Source organism: Microchirus variegatus (assembly GCF_963457635.1).
Source record: "Microchirus variegatus genome assembly, chromosome: 21".
Lineage (NCBI taxonomy): Eukaryota > Metazoa > Chordata > Actinopteri > Pleuronectiformes > Soleidae > Microchirus > Microchirus variegatus.
This window is the reverse complement of record NC_139822.1, coordinates 3,468,557-3,495,808: the sequence shown is the minus strand read 5'-3', so window position 1 is coordinate 3,495,808 and position 27,252 is coordinate 3,468,557. Positions and strand designations below refer to the sequence as shown.

Sequence of the window (27,252 nt, the reverse complement as noted above, 5' to 3'; positions counted from 1 at the left end):
AAAACACTTTGAGTCATCAAAGACAGACCAAATGACATTTGGCTTTATTTTCCTGTTTAGCAGCTTGACAGGAATGTCTGTCAAGACACTGAATCTGATTAAAAATAATTAAAGGGCCATTAAATAAGCTTATCATCCATTTGCACACACACACGCACACATATTCTGAGTAGCAGCAACATATATGGATGGAGCTTAGCTGATAATAAAATTACATTTACATATTTCAAAGCCATTGTCCACAATTTGTTTGTCAAATAATTCTTACTTCTTAACTTACTTGCAGAAATCATAAAATTATCAATGAAAAAAGTTGTCTATGAAAACAGAGAACAAACTCAAGTAGCTCTCATAATACTTTAATACATGCAGCCAATAATTTGATCCCAAACAATTAATGTACAAGTGCTGTGTGATTCAGAGATCATGTAGTCATCATGAATCATCACAACACTCTCTCCTCCACTCTATTTTAACGTGTAAGGGAGTCTTGTTTTGTGTGTTTTAAAGTGAGAGCTTTGACAAAAGATAGCGGTGGGCTGGTGCATTGGTTTCAGCATACTTGCTTTTGGCTATTATTTCATACTACTAGCCTACAACTTCGCCAGAATTTTTTCCCTTAATTTCTAGACAACTTTAATTCCTGGTGTCTCGTATCCAGTCATGCAACAATTTTAACAATTACATTGCTAAACACTGCTAAAGTGATTCAACAAACAAATGACTGACTCAAGCTTGAACACCATTGATTGTCACTACCATTTGGTAATTGCTGCAACACCAGTGTTATCTAATTTCTGAACAACCAGAGGTCTCAAATCCACGGACCATAGGCGACATGCAACCCACCACTCAATATCAAGTGATAATTAGTTATTTGTGTATTACACAAATACTTTTTCTTAATTATATATCATTCCATATAAAACAACTCTGTGAAATGTCACAATTATCATTATTGTAACATCATGATGGATTATTGTGATATAATTTATCTCTCTACCGAACATTTGCCTTTTTCTTGTACTTTTTTTTACTTGGACCCCCCCCCCCCCCTCCCCCACACCGACTAGACTTGACCATCAGTGGCCCCCAGGTCATTTGAGTTCGAGACCCCTGGTTTACACAAGAGGTTGTCAATGTTTTCCAGTTATATTTTCACATTATTCAAAAGGCATGTCCTCTTCAACAACAAAGTTAGTCAGCTTAGAGCAGACAGGAGTTCACATATGGTTTGCATTAGCAAGGAAGTTTTTGTGCTCATCCAGGATTGAGACGATTAAGATTAAAAATCTCTAGTTTTCTGGTTGTGACCACACTATCAGTACTCCCTGGCGTCTTTGAGTTCTATCTGAAACACTTGTTCTGGGGGGTTATCTGCACACTCTCGCCCGTTATCGGGCGGCCTCGCCGAGTGAAATCGACTCCAGTCCCCTTTACACAGGATCCAAGGCAGTATGTCAACCTTGTAATGCAACTCTGGCGAAAACTCAGTACTGATTAAATTTGGTGCTCCTGCTCCTTTTCCTCGTGTTATCAGTCTCATCTGATCATCGTAGCAGCAGTGCTGCGCTGCTAACGTTGTGCTATTGGACGACAGCATTGAGCGAATGCAGAATCTGGCAGATGGTTGGTAGATGTCCAGGCGTTCCTTGGGTCCACTTGCGTCCCTCCAGCGATAGGTCTTGTGAAGTTTGTGGTCTGGGATGTTCACGGCGCTGTAAACAACCTCAGTGGGGTAGAAGCAGGGGCAGCTGGGCAGCTCCGTGAGCACCTGGTTCAGGTACCTCTGGAGGAAGTCATTCTTGCAACTTAACCACTTCTCGCAGCTGTCTACACCTGCAGGGTTGGGGTGGGGGTGGGTGGTGTCAAAGATTAGGCTCTTCTGTTCGTCTCCACCATAGAAATGATAATAAAATGCATCATGCAACATTTAGATTAACTAACTGGATTATTTTAACATTTATAAATAAAAAAATAATACATGAAAATAGAACGCATATGTAGGTAGAAACCCATTAGTATTCATCATTGCATTTATGAGTTTAAAATGGTCACAGGAATCTCACATAACTGGCACAAAATGCTTGTGGGAATGTCAAAAAATTCAAATGTTCTAGAAGCCTATATGCACAGGTGTTTCTGTACTAACACCTGTGCATATAGGCTTCTAGAACATTTGAATTTTCAACAAAGTATCATATGGCTTTCTCACTCTTTCACCCATTTGCAAAAATTGTGTTTCAGGCCTCCAAAATTCCATATGGATAAAAAGCAATACGATAAAAAAAAGTAAAATAAAAATAAATTATGGACAGTCACTCGGAGATCTTGACTATGAAAAAACATGTTCTTACTATGTTCACAAGAGGACTCTTTCTCTGACTAAATGGAGGAACACAGAAACGTTTGGTAATTGACTATAATCTGGATATAAACAAATAATATCCAACTGCCAAATATCTACACTTTATGTAATATATCACCGTATAACATGGGCCATTGTGTCAGTGGAGTATCTTATTTCACATTAGCATTAAGGCAGAAAGAAGAAGACTTTCTTTTTGCACTCGACTTGACAAGTCAACCTTTTTCATGCTCACGATTAATCAGTAACCTAAAAATTCAGACTGAGGTGAAAGATCTAAAAGCTTTAACACAGTTAATGCTTTCCCCTGATGCATGTTAAGCTTCTGCTCCACCATGTTGGTGGTTTGCAGTGTGTTTGTGACTCTGAAGAAGACTAGAAGTCTGTAGAGGGGTGGGCATGACCCATAGGAGAAACCCCTATATTTTTGAATGGACTGAATCAATGGGATGGATGCAAGGATGAATGACATACTGTAGACGCTGTTTTGACATCCTCATGGACACTGGCAAAACAAAACTGTTGTTCAAAACAATCCTTGGGGAAACATTGCATTGGCAAAATAGAATGACAAAAATGTCCCCTACACACACACATGACGATGATCTGAGCCTGTCTCTCATGGCTGGTATATTTGTCCAGCAAAGGTTACTCATGTACTAGCTGCTTCATTTCATGCTTCACCAGTTGCATGGCTTTGGGCAAACTTCAATGTCCAACATCCAATCATATTGAAGTAGGTACTTTGTGGTCACTAGAACTGATACTTCTATCAGTCTGCTGATAATCTCATGCCAGGAGTTACACATTTACAGCCCCCATAAGATAGTAAAAACATTACAAACCAAAGACATTCTGGGTTATTTTGGTAAAGTGGAGGTACATCATTCAGGATGCTTTCACACCTACAGCATTTGTTGCGCACCAAATGCTGTTGTTCGGTTTGTTTGTTTAGGTGTGAATGTAATCTTGGTCCTTTGGTGCACACCAAATCAACCAGTCTGAGACCACCCCTTAACCACTTCTTCCCTGACCCTCTTTTTGGAGTCCCTGCTCGAAAATGACATGCCCAAACTAAATAGAGTAAATCTCTGCAGTTACAAGCTCTGCAGATCTAAGTTTCACTGTAGATGCCACTGTGTCAGAGTAAATGTACATGGAACACAGCATAACTGAAGGATTTTTTTCTCTCGTCTAAAAAAATATAGCATTTTATACCAAATAGCACCTTTAAAATATGCAGTAGGAGCTTAAAAAATGTGTACATGAGCTGAAATGAAGCAGAGTGGAATTACAGAGGTATTAGTAAAGAGATGTCTAGGCGTTCTCTAGACCTCACTCTTGAGAATAAAGTGCAAAAAATTATTTTCATCTCAGCATGTACATACATACTGAATAGGAACTAAATGACATGTAGGAGGAAGAGAAGGCTTGAATCAGCAGCTGCTCTGGAATGCAACGGTTTTCATGCTCGATGCATCTTATGGCTCATAATCCTCCCCCCTTTTCTGTTCTTTTGATTAAAAAAAGACTGCCTGTTTAAAGCGAGAGTGTTATTTGAAACACACAGACTTGTTCTAAAACTTAAAAGTAAAACAGAGTGCTAGGAAGACAAATTAAAAGGCCTTCACTGTATTTGAGTTCTACAGTAAATTTCTGCACAGGGAGCATACACACGAAAACATGTTCAGGAGAATCTTCTGAAGTTTTTTTTAAGTGTATATGAGCACTTATCTACATGGAACCATTGTTTGAAAACTGGTCCCAGAGTAAATCTCAGAGTTTTCATATACACAAGTAAGGCCATATCCACAGAAAACAGGCCTTTGCCAAAACAATATGTTTCCTTGTTGCTCCTAAAAGGTTTTAAATAATGCCATCACAAAGCGACTAAGAAAAAGATTGTTTTGGGAAAGTTTTGTTTGTGCAATAAAAAGGAAGGAAGTGAGACATACAAATGCAACCAGGATTCGCAATGAATAATAAATTAACAGCTCAGTATACAGTAGACAGTTGAATACACAAAGCCAAACTTACTTGTGTCCAGGAAATCAGTGCTGCCATTGTTCTGGATGGGTGTCAGCACAGTCACTGATATCACTGTGTCTACATGAGGTGAGAGAGAAAGAAGTAGTATTGACAGAGATTACTGCACACACACACGCACTGATTTGCTCTGATTTACCCTGTTTGCAGATCGTTAGATTGTAAGAGTTTATGTACCATCAGTTAAATTGCATTCATCCCTGTCAAAGGGGGGAAGTCCTTGTCCCCACTGGAGATTAAATTAATTTAGCTTTGATGGAGATAGGAAAACCAGAGGGGGGGGGGAATCTCCCCATCCCCCCTTACAAATCGCACCATGATATCCTTGGAGAATGATTAGTATGGAGAGAATTTTGTTCCTTTATTATTCAATAAAATAGAATAGTTTTGAAACCAAAAACAAGATTTGAGCGCAAAAAAGAGTAAGTGGCAATAAAAAAAAAAGTTTTGAGATCAAAACAGAACAGGTTTCAATTGACAAAAAATAAGAGAGAACATATTTCTTCAAATTCAATCAAAACTACTGTAATTTTTGTAAGTAAAAACATCGGCCATTTTGCTTATAAATCAGTCCTCTTTGCTTTCAAGTTAAAAAACCTTTGCTTGCAAATCAGTCCTCTTTGTTTGCAACTTCGAAAGTTTTGGTTGCGAATTCAACAGCACTTGAGGGGCCTACGCTGGTGGATGGTAGAAGAGTTTTTATTGGTTGTATTAGTTGGTCGTCTTCTGCATCACACCCACTTCTCCCTCGAGCTGCTGCTTTGTAACTCGCAAGCAAAGAGGACTAATTTGCAAGCAAAATGGTTGTGTGTTTTTAATTACAAACATTTTTTTGGTCTCAAATCTCATTTTTGGTTTCAAATCTATTCTATTTGATTGAATAATAAAGGAACAACATTTCCTCCATAGATTAGGTGCATGGACTTACAATATATATACATATAACGGTAAGACCATACACAATTTTCAATCAAAGACAAATTTGAAATATAAGCTTAAATTTTGGGTTCATATATTTGTGCATCCGACCAGTGCCTTCCCAGGCATGAACCTCATTGCACGTCACTGATGTTTGCATATATATATATATATATATATGTATATATGTAGCTGTGCGTGTTCACCATTGAATTAAGATGGACAAGGAAAAAATGCAGAAGAACTAAATCGTGGCTGTACTTCTTAACAAAGACGTAGGCAGACACAGATCTCACTTCTGCTATGTGAGTGGACTCGTTAGCGCTAGTGATCTTTATGCTAACGTGATAGCATAAACGTTAGATTATTGGATGGATTATTTAGTGGCCGAAAGAGAGCAGGACATGCGAATAACTGGATACCTTGAGGCAAACAGACACAGTAGTTACTGAGATGATGACGTGACGTCAGCACCCCGAACCTCTTATTAACCTTAAATCTTCTTATGGGGTGAGTTTTCATTAATGTCATTAATCTATGTTACGTGAGTGTTCATTCAAAGTAACATGCAGGGACTAAAACATCTTTTAATAATCCACTGTGCGTTTGAGAACATTATGTGGATGCAGTACCTATTATGTTATTATTGTTGTACCTCAGTAAATTCCAGTAACTATATTATAGCAGTGTTATTAACTCCAAACCAGTGTCACTCTGGGTTATTTTGCATTACGGGGGAATGCAATCACATGGCCTGGTATTGTATGCGTATTGACTGTGATGTTAATGATTTAGCAACTAGCTGAGAGTTAGCACATCATCACCTCATTCAGTAACCGACTGATCCATCCACACTACACCACAGAGCCACTTATATGTATTTTATTTGATTGATATTAGAAATATGTATCTAACAGAATAAGGACCCATGGGAACCCTGTAGACTAAAGTACCTAAATTAAAATTGCTAAGTGGTTGTTCTATATTATATTATATAGTCTTTTCCATATCACAGTTTCTGCCTCATACCAGCGCAGTTCTCCAGGTCACAAGTGCGTGACTCAGTGGCAGTGCACGCATAGCCACAGGAGCGGGTGCGTTTCTGGGTGCCGTGTCCACAGGTAACACTGCAGGGAGCCCAGTGGCTCCAGTCCTCCTCGTACTCTGAAAAATACAGACGTGGAGAGAGGGAGAGATAGAGAGCGAGATGGTTCGAGGAGAGACAGCACAGAGGGGAGAAAAACAAAACCAAGGAGTAATATATTAAGAGTTGGCTTTGAAGTTAGCCTTGTGAATTCCTCGCCCAGCTGGTGAATGCATGTTATGCAATCAAGATGTGGCTGAAATGAGCTGGATAACGACAGTGCGGGACCTCTGAGACATGGGCCTCTGTATTTAAACAACACTTTCAGGGGGTAAGAGATGGAAAGGGGGAGAAGTTCGGGGATAACTCACTTTTTACCTTCAGAGGGTTAACTGTATAAAGTGCCAGCATTGTATGAACAACTCCAGCTCAATGCTGTAGCTGAATGCTTTAACAGCACGTTAAATTAATTGCTGCAATAAAACACTCAAAAACTCAACACTGAAGAGTCAGTGATACCATTTACCTATACTATTCTGAAGTGCTGGAGAAATGCATGCCAGTAATTTTAGCTAAGACTCAAATCTGGAGCTGTTTCCCTCAAAATATTTTTCCACACAGAGGTTAATATAACACTGCCACTAAGTTGCATAGTTTTGAGCAAAGTCATAATCACACTAATGATCAGACAAGAAGCACAACCAGCTGGTGTTTGAGAGTGAAACGAGTCATTTGGAGATTTCAATTGTCATCGCCGTCATCTTTTCCAACTGATTAAATAAAATATGTTTGATCTCAAGCTGGCAAGAGCTCAATCTTGCCAGCTGTATCAGTATGCACATGAAAACAATTACCTATCACTATATGTTTATACAGCATCTAACTTTACAAAAAATATAAACACTGCAGTGGTGGTCAGTGAATTTTGTCCTCCTCTCTTCACCAACTTGGCTTCATAGCGCGCAGATTATGAACTCCCTGCGACATTCACTTCACACCAGAGAACATTCTCTCTCTTCTCGCCCCCTTTGAGCAGTTAACTAAAGAGATCAGCTCATCTGATGCATCTGTTATTACCTTTATTGCAGCAGTACCCCACTGGACACTAAAAACCACTCGAGAGGGAAAAGCCAAAAATAAAAATAAAAAACAAAATTCATATATAGACAATACATTTAAAGGTGAAGTAAGTAGTTTATAGTGCCATCTAGAGGAGAGGCTGAAATTTACAACAAAGAACTGCTGCTCTGCTCACCCCCTCCCTTCCCTGAGTGCTACGGTATCCGCAGCTGGTCAAATGTCGTCCTCGTTGTCTTTCTCCGTGTCAGCAGATGAGGTTCGTGAGGTGAGGGAGAGGGCGAGCTACCACGGCCGTAGCAGACGAAGTGGAGAGAGTGGAGGCGGGACTTCCGCTACAAGTAAAGAGACGCTTGATTTGTTCTCTCGCGTTTGTCCTTACAGGCTCCGGTAGAAACATGGCGTCTCGCTGCTAACAGTGGCTATGCAACCGCGGCCCGCGACCATGTTATTTTAACATGACTTTTTGAAACACTACGAAAATGAAACAACAACTATTATACAGCGACTAGACAATGCAGGAGCACATCATATGTATAAAAAAGTGGATTTTGGGTTATATAAACCCATAAATACTACACATTGTCCCTTTAATAGTTTAATAGTATATATATATATATATATCAGGGCTGTCAAAATTAACGCGTTAACGCAGGATGATTAATTTGTGGAATTAACGCGTTCATTTTTTTAACGCATTAACGCACTTTCTCACTTTCATCGCGCTACGGGTAGACGTGCAGTTTATGAACAGGCAAGGTGGCGGGCAACTGCTTGGGGCCCCGAGCCGATAGGGGGTCTCCCGACACTCGGAGCCTAAATGCATCAGTGAGCAGATGCATCCCCGTCTCCCTTAAACAACAAGGGTTGATTTGCAATGACATCTCAGTAGGAAACCTCCCTAAAGGGGCCCCACGTCTCCTCACGTTAACCTGTGTGAAGCTGAAGGAAAATGAGGAGGAGTTATCAATCAGGAAGTTAGAAGAGGAAGAAAAGCAGAGGATGAAGAAAAAAAAAGAAAGACAGTTGTAAGTGGCGCTACTGGTGCAGATAATGATATAATTATAACATTAACAGTCACTGTCTAACTAACGGGGACACAGACAGCAGCTAACATTAGCGTCAGAATGCTAGCTGATGCTAACGCTAACTAGCAGAAGCAGTGCTTCAAAGTGCTGATGAGGAATTTCCTGCTGTGGGTTTAGTAAGAAAACTATTTAACTTCTATACTTTATTTTGTTTATAATGTGAGTTATTTACAGAGCAATGGATAGTTTTTTTTAAAGTTATTTACAGCATTTTATTTTTTCTATTTATTTATATTGTCTTATAATGTGTTTTTTTTTAACAATGTAATGTTAATTATTTACTAAGTTTGTATAGGTTTTTACAAGTTATTTACAGTATTTCATTGTTCTTTACATTTATATTTTCACATACTTTATTTATCTCTCCGTTCCTACAACAATATAAAGAGAAAATTAGAATTTTTTTGGCATATTTACGAATGGTAATTAATCGTGATTAATCCACAGCTACCCTGTGATTAATCTGATTAAAAATTTTAATCTTTTGACAGCCCTAATATATATGTATATATATATACATATATATATTCATAAAGTGTGAGTTTAATATGAATTATTGCTTACTGTAATCTAGATATTTGTAACACTGTCCAGACGGGCAGCTATAGATGAGTAGGTATGGTGGGTCAGTTCAATTCCTGGTGCCTCTACCCCTGGTGGCTGTGCTGGTTGTGAATGTGAATGATGTATGATAGATGTGCTACATGAATGAGGGTGTAAATAAGTAAAAGTAATAAAAGGGCAACATATACCTTTAAAAAAAATTAATCGTAATTATTTTACTGTTATAGTTACTGTTAATGTGATGAATGTGACGATCGCTGTATTGTTTCCACAACATCAGTATTGTTCACACTTTGGCTGTCTCTTCAGACGCTGATCCAGGATGGACCACGGTTCAAGTGTAAACAAGGATGCCTTTGACAGAAATCACGGCGGTGCTAACAAAAACCAAAGAGGATACTTTCAAAAGAAGCCAAGAAACAGAGTCTGCCCGAGCAATAGAACAAGCGTTAACTTTGACGTCGTTGGCGACATGTGCTTCAAGACGGTCGGCAAGTTTTGAATTAAATTTTACTTGTACATCGCTGAATCACAACATACATTATCTCAAGGCACTGTACATTGACCACATATTCGAGAGCAGAGCAACCCAACAGTTCACACAATGAGCAAGCACTAGGCATTAGTGGAGAGAAAAAACTCCTTTTAACACGAAGACATCTCTGAACTCAAAGATCTGCAGTGATCTGCCTCGACCACTTGGGCTGAAAGGAAAGATGGAGGACAGAGGAGAGGTGGGGGACAGAAAGGGGTGAGAGAAAGAAAGGACAATTACATGCTAAAAGTCGGTCATCAGAGCCGACCATCTGCCTGGTTAATACAGTGCTTTGGTTTGGTTTAGGGAAGAACATCCAGTGGAGAAGGCGTGTTGCAGTGTCTGAGTGGTATTTACGACAGTGCAATTATACTCGGCAACTGTAGGCAGCTTAAGTCGAAAATCCAAAATATTGCCCTGTATAACTTTAATTGTAAAGCCCTCAAGGGTAAAAAAAAACAAAAAAACAGAATAATAGTGTTTCAGTGGATTATTGTTGCTTTCTTTGAGCATTCTTACCATAGTTATCCTTGGTATGCCAGTCTTTGTTCCAGTGCCCTCCACTATCAACCCCGAGCATGAGCTTATCTGGGTCATAGTTGTAGTCCTCTGACTGCTCCTCCAAACTGGCTCTGCCAAGCCCGTTCTCCGACTGCTCCGGGTACTCCCAGAACAGTGGCCAGAACAATTTCTTGTGGCTGTTGGCCCACTCTGACGATGACACTGACCAGTCATTACGCTGACCCTCCTTAGCCAGGTCCATCTCCACCTCAGTCTGACCATCGTCGACCACTTCGATGGTCACCTGGAAGAAACACAAACATATTGAGCACTGGGTAAGTATGTAAGACACAGAGGTGTTCTGAATGAAAACAATGATTTCAATTCTCATTTAAACACACTTCATTTCTGCTCTGGGTATGCCAGTCACACTTCCAAATTGAGTCTTATCATTCACAGCTAGACTATGTATATTCAACTGTGAATGAAAAGCTCTGTTCGATTTGATTCGATTTCACAGATAACTTTAACTGTACATACAACAGTAGTGCAACAAAAAGAGAGAGCGTTTCACAGGGATCTAAAGATTTAAATATTTAAATACACATTTACACCTAAGCAGCACCGTCCCGTCGAAACGTGCAAAGAAGTTGTTGAGCCTGTCTGGTAGAGAAGCGTCGTCGTCGTCGACCGCCTGCTTGGACTTGTAATCTGTCAGTGCTTGGACCCCCTGCCACATGCGTCTGGTGTTCCCTGTTTCACAGAGGTGACCCTGGATTTCTTCAGCGTAGGTATGTTTCACTGCCTTGATCCCTTTGGAGAGCGCAGACCTAGCTGAACGGAGAGCAGTCTTGTCCCACGTCCTGAAGGCTGCATCACGGGCTGTCAGTAGCGAGCGCACCTCTGAAGTCATCCATGGTTTGTGGTTGCCACGTGCAGTGAAAGTCTTCAGTACAGTAACATCCTCTGTGCACTTAGCGAAGTAGCCGGTTACCGCCTCAGCATACTCATGAATGTCAATCTGGACTCCCTGGGAGGCTCCTGTCTTGAATACCCCCCAGTCCGTACGTGCAAACTGCACGTACTGCACCCTCTGGCCAAGTCCTGGTTTGTATTTTCACTGGTCTGCTGCGCTTCAGTAGGGGTTTGTAGGTGGGCACCAGCATCACAGAAAGGTGGTCAGAACGGCCAAGGTGAGGGCGTGGTGTGGCCTTGTATGCATCTGGGGTATTTGTATACACCAAGTCCAAAATGTTCTCTCCTCTGGTTTTAAAGTCCACACTTTGCTTGAACTTTGGGAGCACCTTCTTTACTTAAACTTGTGTGGTTAAAATCCCCTGCGACCACAACAAAGCTGTCTGGGTGTTTGGTCAAAAGCTCACTGATGGCGTCGTGTAGCTCCCCGAGTGCCTCGTTAGCGTTAGCTTTAGCATTTGCGCCCAGAGCTATGTAAACAACTGCTATGATCACGTTAGTGAATTCCCTCGGCAGGTAGAATGGCCGACATTTCACAATGAGGAACTCCGCCAGCGGAGAGCAGTGTTTTGTGGCCAACGTGGCATTAACACACCAGTCTTTGTTGATGTAGATGCATAAGCCCCCACCTCGACTCTTACCGGAGCTCGCTGCCTCTCTGTCGGCCCGGAACAATGTCGTCCCCTCCAGCTGAATGGCCGTGGCTGGGGTGTTCTGTTGCCATGTCTCCGTGAAAGCAAACACACAGCAGTCTCTCCACTCTCTGTTGGTTTCTCTCAGTAGACGTAGCTCATCCAGCTTGTTGTCGAGGGAGCGGATATTGGAGAGAAGGAGCGACGGTACTGCTGGTCTGAAGGGGTTAGATTTTAGCCTAGCATGGATTCCGGCTCGCTTACCCCTCTTTTGTTTACACTCGCACCGATTACACTTCCTCCTCTCTCGGGTGGCTGCTGGCGTAGTCTCCGATAATATTCCGTGCTGGCGTAATGTGTCAAAATCGCAACCAAGCGCCTCGATTCTTGCAGCGTTCTTTACCTTGATGTTTAGTAAAGTCTCTCGGTTGTAACTTTCGCCAGCTGAACGTCTGGGCTCGACAAAACTTCCAAAACTTTCATACCCCTGAAGGGGCCGAAAGGGGCCGCTGCGACCTCACGAGCCGCCATCATTCACACTAAATTGACCATAGGTGTGAATGTGAGAGTAAATTATTGTTCATTTCTACATGTTTGCACTGCAATGGACTGGCGGCCTATCCAATGTGTATCTCGCCTTTCACCCGGGGATTGTCAGCTGGGATTAGCTCTGGAGGATAAAGTGACAGACAATGAAAGAACGTAATGGTAAGAACATAGCCTTTGACATACCAATGAGGTCATTGGTATTTCAAAGGCTACGTCCTTGGTTGATAAAAAGGAAATGATTTCCATCATATTTCTATCACACCATTGTTATAGTGAAACATCTTCTGATGCGTAGCTAGGCCACATCAGTGATGTACCTGAGGTCATTGGGGATTTTGGGTCTTTCGAACTCGAGATGATCAGGCCTCAACTTGTGCCCTAGCAGCACTTGACCACGGATCCGCCCTCTTGATCCAGAGCCACCTAGAGGCTTTCTCTGTTGCTTCTGTGTTGTTGTGGATGGCCCTCCTCCTTCTCTCTCCTGTTATGCAGAGTGCAGTATAGGCTCAACACAGAGACTGTCCGGCAAACCCTCTGCACCCAACCTCCACAGGAACACCACTGCTTAAAAGATTGTCTTAATCCATCAGTCTTAGAGAACTACAGACCAATCTCCAACCACCCATTTATCAGAAATGTCACTGGGAAAGACAAGATCTAAACATTGCTATACTGAGAAATACAGAGTTGTGAGAAGCTGTTAGACTTAATTAGCATTGTGTCAACTCATTTCAGTCATCCGAGTTTGACAGTTCAAATGTGAAATGCATTTGATTTTATTCAATAGTTATGCACTACAGTTTTAACTACATCCTTTTTAATCTTTTCAGGCAGTGTCACTAAGCTCTACCCAGATCTCAGAATAACAACTGTATTTGCCTGCATGCAATGATTGTAATCAACATGATCCCTAAGCAGGCTGCTTTGCCGTGGTTATAGGGGTTCCTGTTTGACTGCAGCCTCTAAATGAAGGTGAGGGTTGAGACAGGAGCGTTATGGAAGCATATAAGCACAAGACATGTGAAAAAATGAAGCACGGTTTTTTAGGGCTGGGCAATAATATGATAGCAATATATATGACAATCTACACTGCTGCCACATCAATAGAAAAAATGTTCGATAAAGTCACTCAACATCATTACAAAAACAAACAGTGAAAAGTGTAAGAAAAATAAACTAAGCAGGTTTGGTTGCATGAAAAAACTCAATCCAGCCTTTGTAACCAAGTAGCAACCATGCTTGCAATCTGTAGAGTGGCCAGAGCTTGTGAGTGGCAGTCAAACAGCCAATAACTGAACAATCATGTTTGGTTCTGCCATCCTCTCTCTCATGTCTCACTCACAACAACAGCGTGTGAGCGCTGAATGAGGAGGCGAGAATGAGTGCTGAGATTGTCAATAAAAAAGGACACTAGTATGGTAGATTACTTTAAGTCTGACCACTTATTCTACCATCTTCATCGCTCACACCCTTTGCGTGGATTACACACGTTGTACGGCACGACCATCGATATCATCTGCTGTTACATGTTGTAAATATGCAGACTGCCCTGTCACTGTTGACGTACTCTTCAACAAAAAAACGAAAACTTACAAATACATAACCGAGGCAGTGGCATATCACAAAGCCAAAAACATCAATCAATATGAACTTGTTATATTGTGATATGCTTTTCAACCATATTGCCCAGCCCTACGATTTTTACCCTTAATTATCAGCTGGAGTGACTGTGATGATTAAATGTCTTGTTGCAGGGAGATTGGGGGCTGTCTCCACTACCCCACTGCCTGTTTGCGGAAAACAAGCCTTGCAAGATCAGGGTGGCCGACCCAGAGTCCTCAGAATCAGTAGTTTCAGAGAATCAGAGTTTTTATGTCAGTGAGGACAAAGAGGTAGATAATGGATGAATTTTGTGGAGGGACAAAATGACTAAAACAAATTTACCCTAAAAATAATTGTAGTCTGACTATGTGTGGAGAGATATTGGTGCATTTAAACTGTAAAAGACTGAATGTATAAATAAAGATTTTATTTATGGTATACATCACTTTCTGGTGTTGCACTTATAGTTGACCATCATTGCTAACTTGCGTCACTGCTTATTTTAAATGTTTTATTCGTTATAATTAGAATCAAAATCATTACGCTGTCTATTAACGACTGAATTTGACGGACCAGAGGAGTTAAAACACTTCATCTCTAAGTAGTATTATATATATATATATAGTATTTAAACTCTACAGAGCTCCTGATGTCATGTGACTTGGTGTCTGTGAACCGCCATGTTGCCATTTAACCTGTCACAGAGTTCACTGTCACATTAAAAGCACAGAGATCGACCAACATATTGCAAAACTTTACAGTGAATATATCTGATCCTGTCCTGCATTTTGTGAGTTTAGAAACAACTGGTTAGGACAGTTTTCCTGACTGTATCCTGACATCTTCAACTTCCTGATTAACTTGCCTTGAGGGACAAGTGTCAAGTTAGCATAAGGTAGCTAATCAACAGAGTTGTTTCCTACCAGAGGGCGTTACCTTGGTTGTGTGAGATGAGCCACTTGAGCTCTTATGCCATTTTTGATCCTACTTTGGCTCCATATGAGCACAGAGGGCAGCAAGAAAATGTACGACTATCCACTTAAAAAACACAGTTTGGGTGTATGAAAACAGTTTTTTAAGTTGTTGATTCTATGTATAAAATAAAACGGATTAGTATTATATCAGATAAAAGAATGCTGTGCAAAACAATTGGCATGTTGGTACAAGCTGTCAAACATAAGGGAGATGATGATGACATTGCTGTTTATTTAAGATCAGATTAAAGTGCTCCCCCCGTTTATGAAAGAAGGCCATTGTGTGATGGAGGAAGGGACTGATAAGGTGGATGAAAAATTTAGCGAGATGGAAAGATGAAGTGAAGTGATACTCAATTCTGAATATCTCCGTGTTCTATTCTCACATACATAGGTGCAGGCACACGTACACACAGGTATGGACAAAACCCAAGCTGCTTATGTTTCCAACTGCAACTGTTTATAAAGACAAGCCAGCGACACACTCGAGCTACTCGAGTTGATATTGTTTTGTACAAAATTGACACGCACAGACTTCCGGTGCACCTCCAACATGGCAGCAGCGTAAAGAGTGTGCTCCCCGACTTTAATTTTGGGACGCTCTGGACAAGTTTCAGTAGGCAGATATAGTACTTGACAAATATCGAACAGAGAGGGCAAAGAGAATGACGAGAGGAAAATTGGGCAGAAAATCGAAGAAACCCGAGTTAAACGCCGACGGAGACGACGAACTATGTATGTTAGCATCAGAGCTAACGGGAGAGGATAACGAGCAAGCGGCGGCTCCATGACCGAGGGAGACGCGCCCGAACAGTGGAGAAGAAGTGGAACAGTCCACTCAAGAAATGGCAAATTTGGAGACTATACTGCGAGAATTACGTGATTTCCGTCGTGAGAACACGGACACTCTCAAGGAAATTAAGGAAGAGCTCAGTGAAGCAAATAACAGGATAGACAACGCTGAAACGCGGATAGTGGAAGCCGAGGAGCGTCTGCAGCACATTGAGGTCGCCACGCTTGAACTCCTGGAGCTACAAAAACAGTTTGAAAACAGGTTGGTGGATCAGGAGGGACGGTCGAGGAGGGAAAACATCAGGATTCATGGGGTGAAGGAGGGAGCGGAGGACAACGCCAGGTCTATGATTGATTTCATTGAAACGCTTCTACGGGAAAAGTTGTAGCTGCCACCATCTCTTCACCTTCGGATTGAGAGAGCTCAGCGGGCTCTAGCGTCTCGTCCCCCCCCCCGGATTCCCCACAGAGATCCATAGTGGTGAGATTCATGAGCTTCAGAAACAAAGAAGAGATCATAAAGATTGCGTGGCAGAAAAAAGGTTTTGAGTATGAGGGGAGAAAGGTGTTTCTCGACTACGATTACGCTCCGGAAGTACTGAAAAAACGCAAAGAATATACAGAGGCAAAAAAAGTTTTGAGAGAGAAGAAGATACGATTCCAAACACCATTTCCAGCGAAACTAAGGGTGTTCCACGAGGGAGAGATCCGCGTTTACAACACGGCTGAAGAGGCGACTACCGACATGGTGAGGAAAGGGCTTCAGGTGACGGTGGTGAAACCTACGGAGAGCGGCCTGGAGAGGATCAAGCGCCTTACCTGGCAAGTCAGCCGAGCAGAGAAGAGCCAAACACCAAGGGAGATAGATCCAGGATTTAAACAGAAACTAAGAGCCTTTAGGAGGAACCAAGACAAGATGTGATGGACGTGATCTCAAAAGGAGCACTGAGCAGCCTTTTCCACACTTGGACTGTATACTAAAAAGCATTAAGGTGAGAAACGGGCCCCCTCTTCAGTCCAAGGTTACTATATGTATTCCAAACCCTACCAGTAGAAGTAACAGACAAAGATTTTACAGAATGGGACAAACTCATTTCGAGATACATTTGGCGGGGGACAAGACCCCGAATAAGATTTAAAACTCTTCAACTGCCTGGAGATAAAGGGGGGCTAGCCCTACCCTGTCTTAAGAGCTATTACCAGGCAGCACAGTTTGAATGTCTCACATCAAACGCACAGGTTCCAATACAAGCAATATTAAACAAAAAGAAATTGAGGAAACATCTTCAAGAGGAGTTAAATTCTCGGCTGGGGTTATCCTTAAATATATGGTTTGAGCTCATGATTCAGACTTCACACCAAACACAATAGATAGTAGATTCAGTAGATGGGAAGTGGGACCAAAAATATTTTGGGAGCTTTTTAAAAAGAAGGCCATCAAAAGCTTTCAGGATCTAAAAAATCAATATAGATTAAACAATCAAGATTTATACAGATATTTACAAATGCGGCATTATATGGAGCAAAGTATTAAAAAGTTTAGTTTGGATGAGCTAGAGTCTGGAATTATGAAATTATTCATCTCAGCTTATGATTCAGAACAGGGCAAGAAATTAATCGCAAAATGATATAAAGAAATCGAAAGATTAATACAATAATACAGCATATATAAAAGAAAAGTGGGGAAAAGAGGCAGGGAGGATGTTATCAGAGGAGGAATGGGTGATGGTAAATGAAGGACAGTGGAAAACAACATGCTCCCTCTCATGGAGGGAGTATGGCTGGAAGAACATTGTAAGATACTTTATTACACCAGCACAACAGACATTTCGAGATACAAGATGTTGGAGACTTTGTGGAGAGAATAAGGCCAATCATTTCCATATTTTTTGGGGATGCCCCGGTATTCTACCTTATTGGCAGGTGTTACAGAAGAGTATGGAAGAAATTCTGAAAGTGAAAATTCCACCTACATTTCAAGTATTATATTTGGGAATGGAGAACCAGGAGATTACAAGGTCAGGACAAGAATACATGTTTAGAATAATGCTGGTGGCAGCTAAAAAAGCCATCACCAGGAAACGGCTAAAAACTGATGCACCAAAAATGGAGGATTGGGTAGAGGTAATGCTCAGTATTGATAGAATGGAGAAGCTGACTTTCTCAACTAGACTAAAAACAGACTTTTAAAAACTACTGGGAAAACTGGGTTAAATTTGTGTCTCCATTGAGAGCAGACTTTGTGCAGTAAGGGCACTGTGTATGGTAGATTACTGATCCCCTTGGTTCAGGCTACAAACCTGTATTTTGTTCATATGTTTATTATGTTTACCCTCCAACAGGAGAAAAGGGACAATGTAAGAGAGGTGTGAAAACAAGGACAGGAGTGAAGAGGAGATTCTTTTTTCTTTGAGAATGTACGTCTACCTATGTCTCTGGTTCCTGGTGGAGAAGTATAGAAATGTTTTATACTGTTGGAAAACTGTATATGTAAAATGATGAATATGGATATGTGGAATCAATAAAAAAAGTTAATTACAAAAAAATAATAATAATAAAAAAATAATAATAAAAAAATTAAATTAAATTGACACGCACACACATTTTGTCTGGATCAGAGGTTCCCACTGAGGAGGCATGCTGAGCACACCTAGACCAGATGCTCTATATCGTGGTCGATATAGAGCCACCTCACCAGCTCACGGCACCGCTGCTTGAGTTTCAGGATTGCCAGGTGACCCTCATGTGCCATTGACAGGACACGTGCAAGCAAAGTGCTTGGGATGACGGTGCGGAGCCCCCTCTGTGTGTCTCGTCTTTCACCCGAGCAAACGACTTCAACTCTTCCGGGATGGCCAGTCGTTTCTGATGTACAATTGTGCTCATACGTTTACATACCCTGACAGAATTCATGATTTCTTGGCCATTTGTCATGAATGAAAACATAAAAGTTTTTTCTTTCACTCATGGTTAGTGGTTGGCTGAAGCAATTTATTGTCAAACAACTGTGTTCACTCTTTTTAAATCATAATGACAACACAAACTACCCAAATGATCCTGATCAAAAGTTTGCATACCCGGGTGATTTTGACTGATAACATGCACACAATTTGACACAAACGGGTTTGAATGGCTATTAAAGGTAACCATCATTCGGAAAGGGATATAAGAAATATCAAAGGAATTAAGAATGCCCATCAGCAGTGTTCAAACTTTAATTAAGAAGTGGAAAATAAGGGGTTCTGTTTAAACCAAACCACAGTGAGGTAGACCAACTAAAATGTCAGCCACAACTGCCAAGAAAATTGTTCTAGGTGCAAAGAAAAACTCACAAATAACTTCAGGTGAAATACAGAAAAATATGGTGTGGCTGTTTCAAGATGCACAATAAGGAGGCACTTGAACAAAAATGGGCTGCATGCCTATCTCAGCTGACATAGGGTGATCGGCGGGGGGTACACCCTGGACAGTTCGCCTGTCCATCGCAGGGCCACATATAGAGACAAACAACCATTCACTCATACTCTCACACCTACGGTCAATTTACAGTGACCAATTCACCTAATCCCCATATCGCATGTTTTTGGACTGTGGGAGGAAGAAAACCGGAGAAAGGCCCTTGTTCCGAAGTTGTACCAAACGGGGCTCGAACCCAGGAACCCGGGTCTTCTTGCTGCAAAGGCAAGAGTGCTAACCACTAAATCAGAAAAAAATCTACTACGATGCCTGACAGTTTAAAACAGTTCACATTTTATATTGTATAACAATATCTATATAAACATCCCCCAAACAAGAAGAGAAGGTTCTACATATGAAAATATTCAAATGTTTGAATTTCATTCATTCAAATGGCCATATCTTCTTCAAAAAATATCCGATTTACATGTGTTAGACATTGTTGGAAAGCTTAGAAATAACTAAAAATTTCGCTCTGTAGACTTGTGACCAGTTTTGCCATGGCTGGCCACATATGTTTTCTGTCACCGATCCAACATGTATACATCCCATAATACTCACACTCCCCACTATCCAGCAACATACAGCAAACCCCATGTATCACAGTGTGACCCACATTATTAGAACATAACAGATAACATATAAACTTGAGTGACTAATTAAAGGTGCATTATGTAATCAATCTAAAGCAACTGGCTATAAAATCCTCCTAATATGTCACAGAGACTCAGGAATAATGTTCATATAACAAACTGAACTCACCAACAACAACAGTACAACCAAAATATTTGCATTAAAAAAAATATTTTACAGACTGCAAATCATGTTTATGTTATGAAATCATATTTTGGCATGTGGCGCCATCTACGGCCTTCTACCAATCATTGCAGTCAGTAAAGTCTCACCTACCAAGCAACCATGCGTTGCCAGTAACGTCAGAAAATTAAACCTAAAAGACCTCAGTATTTTGAATTTGAATGTAGTAACTGTTTTTGGCCAAATTCTTACATATGGCACCTTGTTTAACCCCGTACGACCCACTGTTGTAAAATTAGAACATCACTTTTAGCTGTCCAGCATGTACTCTCAGTTTTCTTATTAGCCTAATGATTCATAAAAATGTGACTGTATGATTATTATTTATGATATTTACTGTTATCATGCTTTGTAAGCAATCCACACTGTAAATTAACCCTAATGTTCTGTATATTTGTTCTGACAATGAAGCATCCTTTGAAGCATCTGACACATCTGGTTAACTTTTTTACCACTATTTTCTATTTTTTCTATTTTTGGGTTTTACAGGGTTGGGTTAAGTAAATGGTTCTTAGAAAAATGTTTCTTGCTTTAGCGCACCATTGGATAGCCTTTTCCAAGAGGAAACTTAAGTTTATGCTGCATTGTACCCTTTACTGTCTGCACCGAAATCCATAGGAGTTGTTGATCGCCTGCTGCATCAGTTAGTTCAAACTTTATATTTTGTCACTTGTGCATTTGAAGTGACACAAAACTTACTAAAAGAGGTAGCAATAGACCAGCAGCAATGTCACTGTGAGCTTAAAATAATGAGTTTCTCTATGGACTTTCATGTGGGAGAATGAGCAGTTTACAAACTTCAGTTTCCAGTTAAGAATGGCCTTTGGTTAAGTGGCTAAAATCAAACCACTTTATCAACACAGAGATGGAAAGGAACAACAAGAAGCAATGGATGAATAAATCAAGACGTTATTAATGCAGCTCATGCCAAATACTGTCCACCCTGGCAGCCATGTTTTCAGTTACAGCAAGCGTCCATATCTCAAGCTGGTTCCCAGTGCTGGGGGCGCACCAGGGGTGTGCACACTTTTTATACATACACCTTTATTCTTGAGGCCTCACAGTCATAAATTAGAAAAGATCATTTGACCTTTTACTTTTTGCTGTCATATGTTTTATATTTAGACTTTCTGAAACCATGTGAGGTTCATGGAAGAGCTGGAGCACCTTCACTGTTAGGGGTCCAGTAGATGGTAACTTAAGAAGCTGTCATCACTCAAAGCAGCTGTACAGAGAGATAGGATGTATGGAGTGATTATGGTGTGGAGGACAGAAACTGAAGAGAAAGTAATGGAAGGCACCACCTGTGAGCCGTTTCTTAATCTAGAAAACATGTACAGGGATGAGCTAAACTCTACACGCTAAAGGAGCAGTGATCTTACCTTCTTTATACAGTGATTACCGGAAACTGCAGACTCTCCCCATATTGCTTACCTGGATGTTAGGGTTCTGTGAATCCATGTCTGCATTGGCCAGTTCTGGGAAGTTCCTCAGGTCCAGGATGAAAGGCTCAGGCTCTTCCTTAGGCTCAGGAAGGGGGAGGTGCTGGGACCAGCGGTGTCTGGACCTGAGGGAGGATGGACTGGATGGTAGAGTCTGGAGCAGGTTCTCCTGCTGCAGCTGCTGGAGAGTTGGATTGTTGTTGCCATGGCCACGCAGTGCTATCACCTGAGAGGGGATAAGGACAATGGGATATTGGGAGAGAACTTAAATGGATTGCAATTACGAGAAATATTGCTCCAAAGAAAAGCACCTGAATGAGGTTGCAAACCCTGTGTGAGTTGTATACACACATGCTGTCATGTAAGAGCAGCTGTGGATCAGTAGATACAAGAGGTCCTCTGAACCTTTCAAATGGAAGTTTGGGGGTTTGATTCCCAGCTCTAGTTCACAGTATGTACCAGTGAACGTCACTGGTACATACTGTATTTAGATAAAAATGTCAGAGGGTAGAGGGATGTGAGTGAATAAAAGGACTTTTGCTCTGCCTTGGATCTGCAATGAATGACGAGCAAAAGTGTTGTCCTGTCCAAATTTTTAACATCTAGTGAACTTTTTACCATCCAAAAGTTCAAAAAACAGAGAAGGTGTTTTATTCATTACAGATAATAACAGAAACGTAGAGTGAACCAGGCCAGAGGAAAGGAAGGGAAATAATGTCCGTTTGTTACAGACCCCCAGCAACCTTATTTCTTAAAAAAAAAAAAAGACAAACGACACACCTAAATACTTTACGTAAAGAAAATTCGGTACAATTCTGCCCCATGAGTGAGATTCATCTAATAGTATTTACTGCGGGCAGAGAGTCAGACACAAACACAGAGAAGCGCTGCGTGAGTGTGTAGCGCACATACACAGACGAGCTGTGGATGTGCAGTGCAGCCGACTATGTGTGGAACAATCACTGATCTGTTGTTTGGTTTTTCATGTGTTTGTATAAATTAGTTGTATTGCCACTGTATTTTACAGGCGTTTTAATAACTACACACCATGCTGTTGATTCATTTGTGACTTCATAATGAAGCCACACAGCACCTGGGTACCTGGGTAAAGCCCAATTTATACTCCTGCGTGAAGTGCTCTGCGTAGGTTACGCAGAGTCCTCTGCGTCGACGCAGGGTCTGACATAGAGCCTCTGCGTCGTCTCCGACTGCACAAAGTATTTTTTAAGTGTCCGTTACTCCATCAAGGGACAATGGAGACGGCAAGAGCTGCGATTGGTCCTCAGGACATTCCGAGCGAAGCTGCTCTGTGCCGGCTCACAGTGCGCACCGAGCGTCCACAGAGGCGAAGCTGATCACCGCCGACAACGTCGCTGCCAAACTATAAATATGTCATATCTTAACACACACAGCACATGTTTAGACTCTAAATGGTCAATTTCTCGCCTCAAATGATCTTAAAACTGCGTTCCGTGACACAGAAAAGTGAGAAACAGCCACTGTTTCAACAACAAGTCTTTCTCTCTCTTTCTCTCTCGGACGCCATTGCTCACTGTAGCCAAAAGCACAACAACCTTGTGTAGCGACCCCTACTGATCGTGCGGGAAAAAGCAGCGCGTATCCGTCACCAGGACGCAGAAGTATGAAGGCTCGAGGTGTCTCCGTTGTTACGCAGTCAGAGAAGTATGATGTGGCCTTAAAGTGACAGTAAAGCAAAAGAGGACGGAGGAGGAGCAGAGTGTGCCTGCCTGGCTGTGACAGCAGCAGCGGCACTCAAAGTAGCAACACTTTGAGAAGAAACAGACAGACAGGTCGCCTCTGCAGCAGCGCAGACTGGACAGGAACTGAAGTATCGATATTATTACGCTGGTATTGATCAATATCAATACCAATTGTCGCTATTTTGTAGGCACTGAGCTGCCTTGGCGGAGGTCTTGCGCTCTCTGAGTGTTTTTCTAGTTAAGAAGTTGGATAAAAAATACTGGAGGAAAATTTGCAATCATCAGCCCGGAAGCTGTGCATGGAACTTACTTGGACATTCCAACACGACAATGATCCAGAACACAAGGCCAAGTCGACCTGTCATTGGCTACAGCAAAATAAAGTGAAGGTTCTGGAGTGAACATCTCAGTCTCCTGACCTCAATATCATTGAACCACTCTGGGGTGATCTCAAACGTGTAGTTCATGCAAGACAGCTCAATAATTTACAGGAACTGGAGGCTTTTTGCCAGGAAGAATGGGCAGCTTTACCATCTGAGAAGATAAAGAGCCTCATTCACAACTAAGACAAAAGACTTCAAGAACTGGGGTATGTAAACTTTTGATCAGGGTCATTTGGGTGATTGTGTTGTGATTATTATTTAAAAAGAATAAACACAGTTTGACAATAAATGGCTTCAGCCAACCACTTACCATGAGTGAAAGAAAAGTATTTGTGTTGTCATTCATATTCTCTGAAAAATGGTTAAGAAATCATAAATTCCACCAGGGTATGTAAACCTATGAGCACAACTGTATAATTTCAGAAAGCATTTGGAGTCTTTTGATCACATAAAATGATGGTAAAAGTGCTACATTAATAATAACAGTCTTATATTCCCTTACCCTGATAATACTTATAATGATAATAAAAACAAATGGGAACTGACACAGTAAAATGTATTGATTTGAAACAGTAAATGTTGGATTTGTGGCATGTGCAACATATTAAGACCTCTAATCCCAATAAAATCAGCACAGTTCACTCAGTGTAGCTGCTGTAAGCATGCTGACCTGAAACAAGCTAAGAAGTGCATTACATCTTACATCTAGAGGCCCCAATTCAATCGTATGATTGGCTGAATGTCATAATTTACAGTACATGTAATGCTCTGCATTCCCTGGACGTCTAGGGCCTTAAATAGCAGAAAAACTGTTCAATTTAAAAAATTCTATTATTTATGGTAATAGGCCCAGGTCCAGATAGGGAGGCATCAGGGTCTGGATCCAGACTGGGTTCCGCCATTTAGTGACCCCTAATGTATACTGTAATTTTAACTCAGTTGGTGTGCAGGACATTTGAGAGCTCTTCATTCTGCCCAGACTATTCAACAATTAAGCACCACACTTAAATTTGAGCTAGCTGAAGAATTTGACACCCACTGTAAAATTAGGCATCAGCTCCAGTGCTCCTGGGGAGAGGGTGAGGGCGACGTCTATTTTGTTAGAGCAGTTGGAACCTCTTCCTTCGTGTGCCATGTTATTTTTCCAATGAACGTGTCTCGCGCATAAAACACACAGTTTATGTTTCAACAATCCTGGACCAAGTCAGGCTTCAAGGCTCAATGTAAGCAACATGAACCTGAGTGCTCATTTTTAATAAAAACACAGAGTAATGGAAGAGCAAGGGGAGACCTGCATCAACATTTATGCACACACACAAAAGCAAAAGCATTTTAAAAGCATTGCCAACCTCAAACAGCAGTGTTGTTCCCGGATATAAATTATTTCAATGGAATGATGGTGAGGTGACAGCCTATGGGCCTGCCAGGTCAAAGGCTGTGGTACCTCTGAGCAAGGTACCCTATCCCCATGGCTCATTGTAAACTGGGCACTTTAAATTGATTAGAGTTATGTACCAGTATTGGAAAGGCCTCCGACACAGTTCTTCTTCGTCGCTCTTAAAACAGTTGCGCTGTGCTGCCACTGCCAGCTGCTGTTTTAGAGGCATGAAGAAGAATTGATCAGCTGACGTTAGCTAAGGAGCTAACGTTAGCACATCATGTCGGCTGTTTGGCAGTATTTTAACACTCAGTAAGACTGCGACATGCAACATGTGCAAAGAAGCAAACTCCGAGGGGTGGCACGAGTGTTGCATATTTTAACACCAGCAACTTAATCAAATATGACCAACTTAAGCCTCAGTTGCAGCACTCAAAAGCGAGCGTTCTGAACAGGGCTGTTTTGGCAGGTTGATTGAACTGATGTGGTGCTTCATCCTTAAGGTATTTTGACCAAAGCATGTCACAGACATGTTCATTAGGACACCAGGGAACTAGATTGACTTGGAGAAATAGGCTACAATATGTCTACTTTAAGTTGTGTTTTATCAAAGATATTTATTTCTAGATTTATTTAATTAAGTTGCTGTTGCACTAGTGTTTTATACTGTTCAATTTAAAAAATAATGGCTTCCATTGGCTGTATTCATTCATGTTTTTAAAAGGGTTTAATGTGAGCCAGGCCTCACCATAATGATAATCATATTACAGTCATGCAGGTGTAGTATGATTTCTTTTTTTTAAAAAGAAAAGAATGGAAATTATAACACATTGGTATCGGTACTCGGTATCGGCCGATACCCACAGCACAAGTATCGGAATCGGTATTGGGAGGGAAAGAATGGTATCGGAACATCTCTAAAATTGATACTGGATAAATGTGAGAGATGCATCAGGAAGGGGAGCCGGTGCAAAATCAAATTACTATTGGGCTGCCAATTACTTTTGGAAATTATTTATTATTTTGTTAAAACGTGGGCTTGGAATCCAGCAGAGGATGCATGTAAAATTGCCTACCATTATCATATGGCAGCTGCAGTAGCAACAACATCTTGGAGATGCAAGTCTACAGTACATGCGGGAGAATCCTGTCTCTTCTCTCTCAGCAGATAGCACCCCAGCTTTGGTGGAGAAATGTTGTGCACTGAATACCCACTAATAGGTGTAATAGGTGTAAAGAACAGTGTTTTGTTTATTTTACCATTTTCTATACTTATTGCTTTGTTTACTATTTACTATTATTTATTATTATGAAGAGGAGGCAAAAACATCCCAATATCACATATGGCACCAAAATGCATACAGCTGGCTCTGGTTCTGATATATTACATGTGGATCTGGTGCTGACAGTAAATCACATTTTTCTTTAGCAATAATTAGTGTAATATAGGCGAGTATTATGTTTGCACTGAATTGTGTCGATTCAACAATTAATCAATTACTAAATTCAACAACTATTTTTTCATTATTAAAAAAGATTTTTCACTATCACTTACTTAAATGTGAATATTTTCTGGAAAAGAAAAAGATTGAAAGATAAATGGGTTATGAAAATAATCGTTATTTGCTGCCCTAAATGTGGCCATGTCACAAATGAACAATCTGACTGTTAACAACTGGGAAACATTAAACTAATAGCCTCTATATATATTATGTACTGTTAAATCATATGCATTACTACAACATTAGTTCAATAAACAGTACAGTGCAAAAGTAATTTGTTTTAGGATTTCTCAAACTAAAGTAGATACAGGAAAGACAATGCAGGAAATGCAGTATTAAAACAAAATAACTTCTACAGGCTAAAGCGTCACACATTTAGTGTGACCTCCATCTTTCACATGTACAGTAGCAGGACTCTGAGTTTCTTTGAACCAACTTAAACTAAATAGAAAGCAACTCTAAGCACTGTCATTGGTAAACCTGTATTTGTCCCACATCATGAGAAAAATAAAAGACTGACACTGATTGTTCATCATGTCAGTCCAAAATGCTAAAGATGACATATAAAACAGATTTGCATAAGCGCAGTAACTGCCCAAGGACGGTCAGGAAATGTTTCCCTGTTTGTCAAATGGTTGAGTTTTTAGTCCAGAAATAATTCAAAGACATTTGAAAGTGTGTTCGTGTGGAGGACAGAATTTTTTTTACCTCAGTGGGAGACGCTGAACTGATGTCTGTGACCGGACTCCTCTGGAGGTCGGTGGGAAACCCGCTGACCACAGTGACCACAAGCAGCCACAGGTGCCACACAACCTCCCCTCGCTGAATCCTCGCCACCACCAACACCAT

The 27,252-nt window shown here is 40.9% G+C and overlaps 1 protein-coding gene across 1 annotated transcript; it reads right to left on the bottom strand.

Moving 5' to 3' along the window:
• Positions 1-1,321: 1,321 nt before the first annotated feature.
• Positions 1,322-27,252, bottom strand: ism2a (isthmin 2a; the record flags this gene model as incomplete). Its single annotated transcript, XM_083907785.1, has 6 exons — positions 1,322-1,839; positions 4,406-4,474; positions 6,362-6,496; positions 10,200-10,485; positions 21,412-21,645; positions 27,112-27,252. The coding sequence occupies 6 exons, from the start codon at positions 27,250-27,252 to the stop codon at positions 1,322-1,324; spliced, it is 1,383 nt and encodes a 460-aa protein (XP_083763911.1).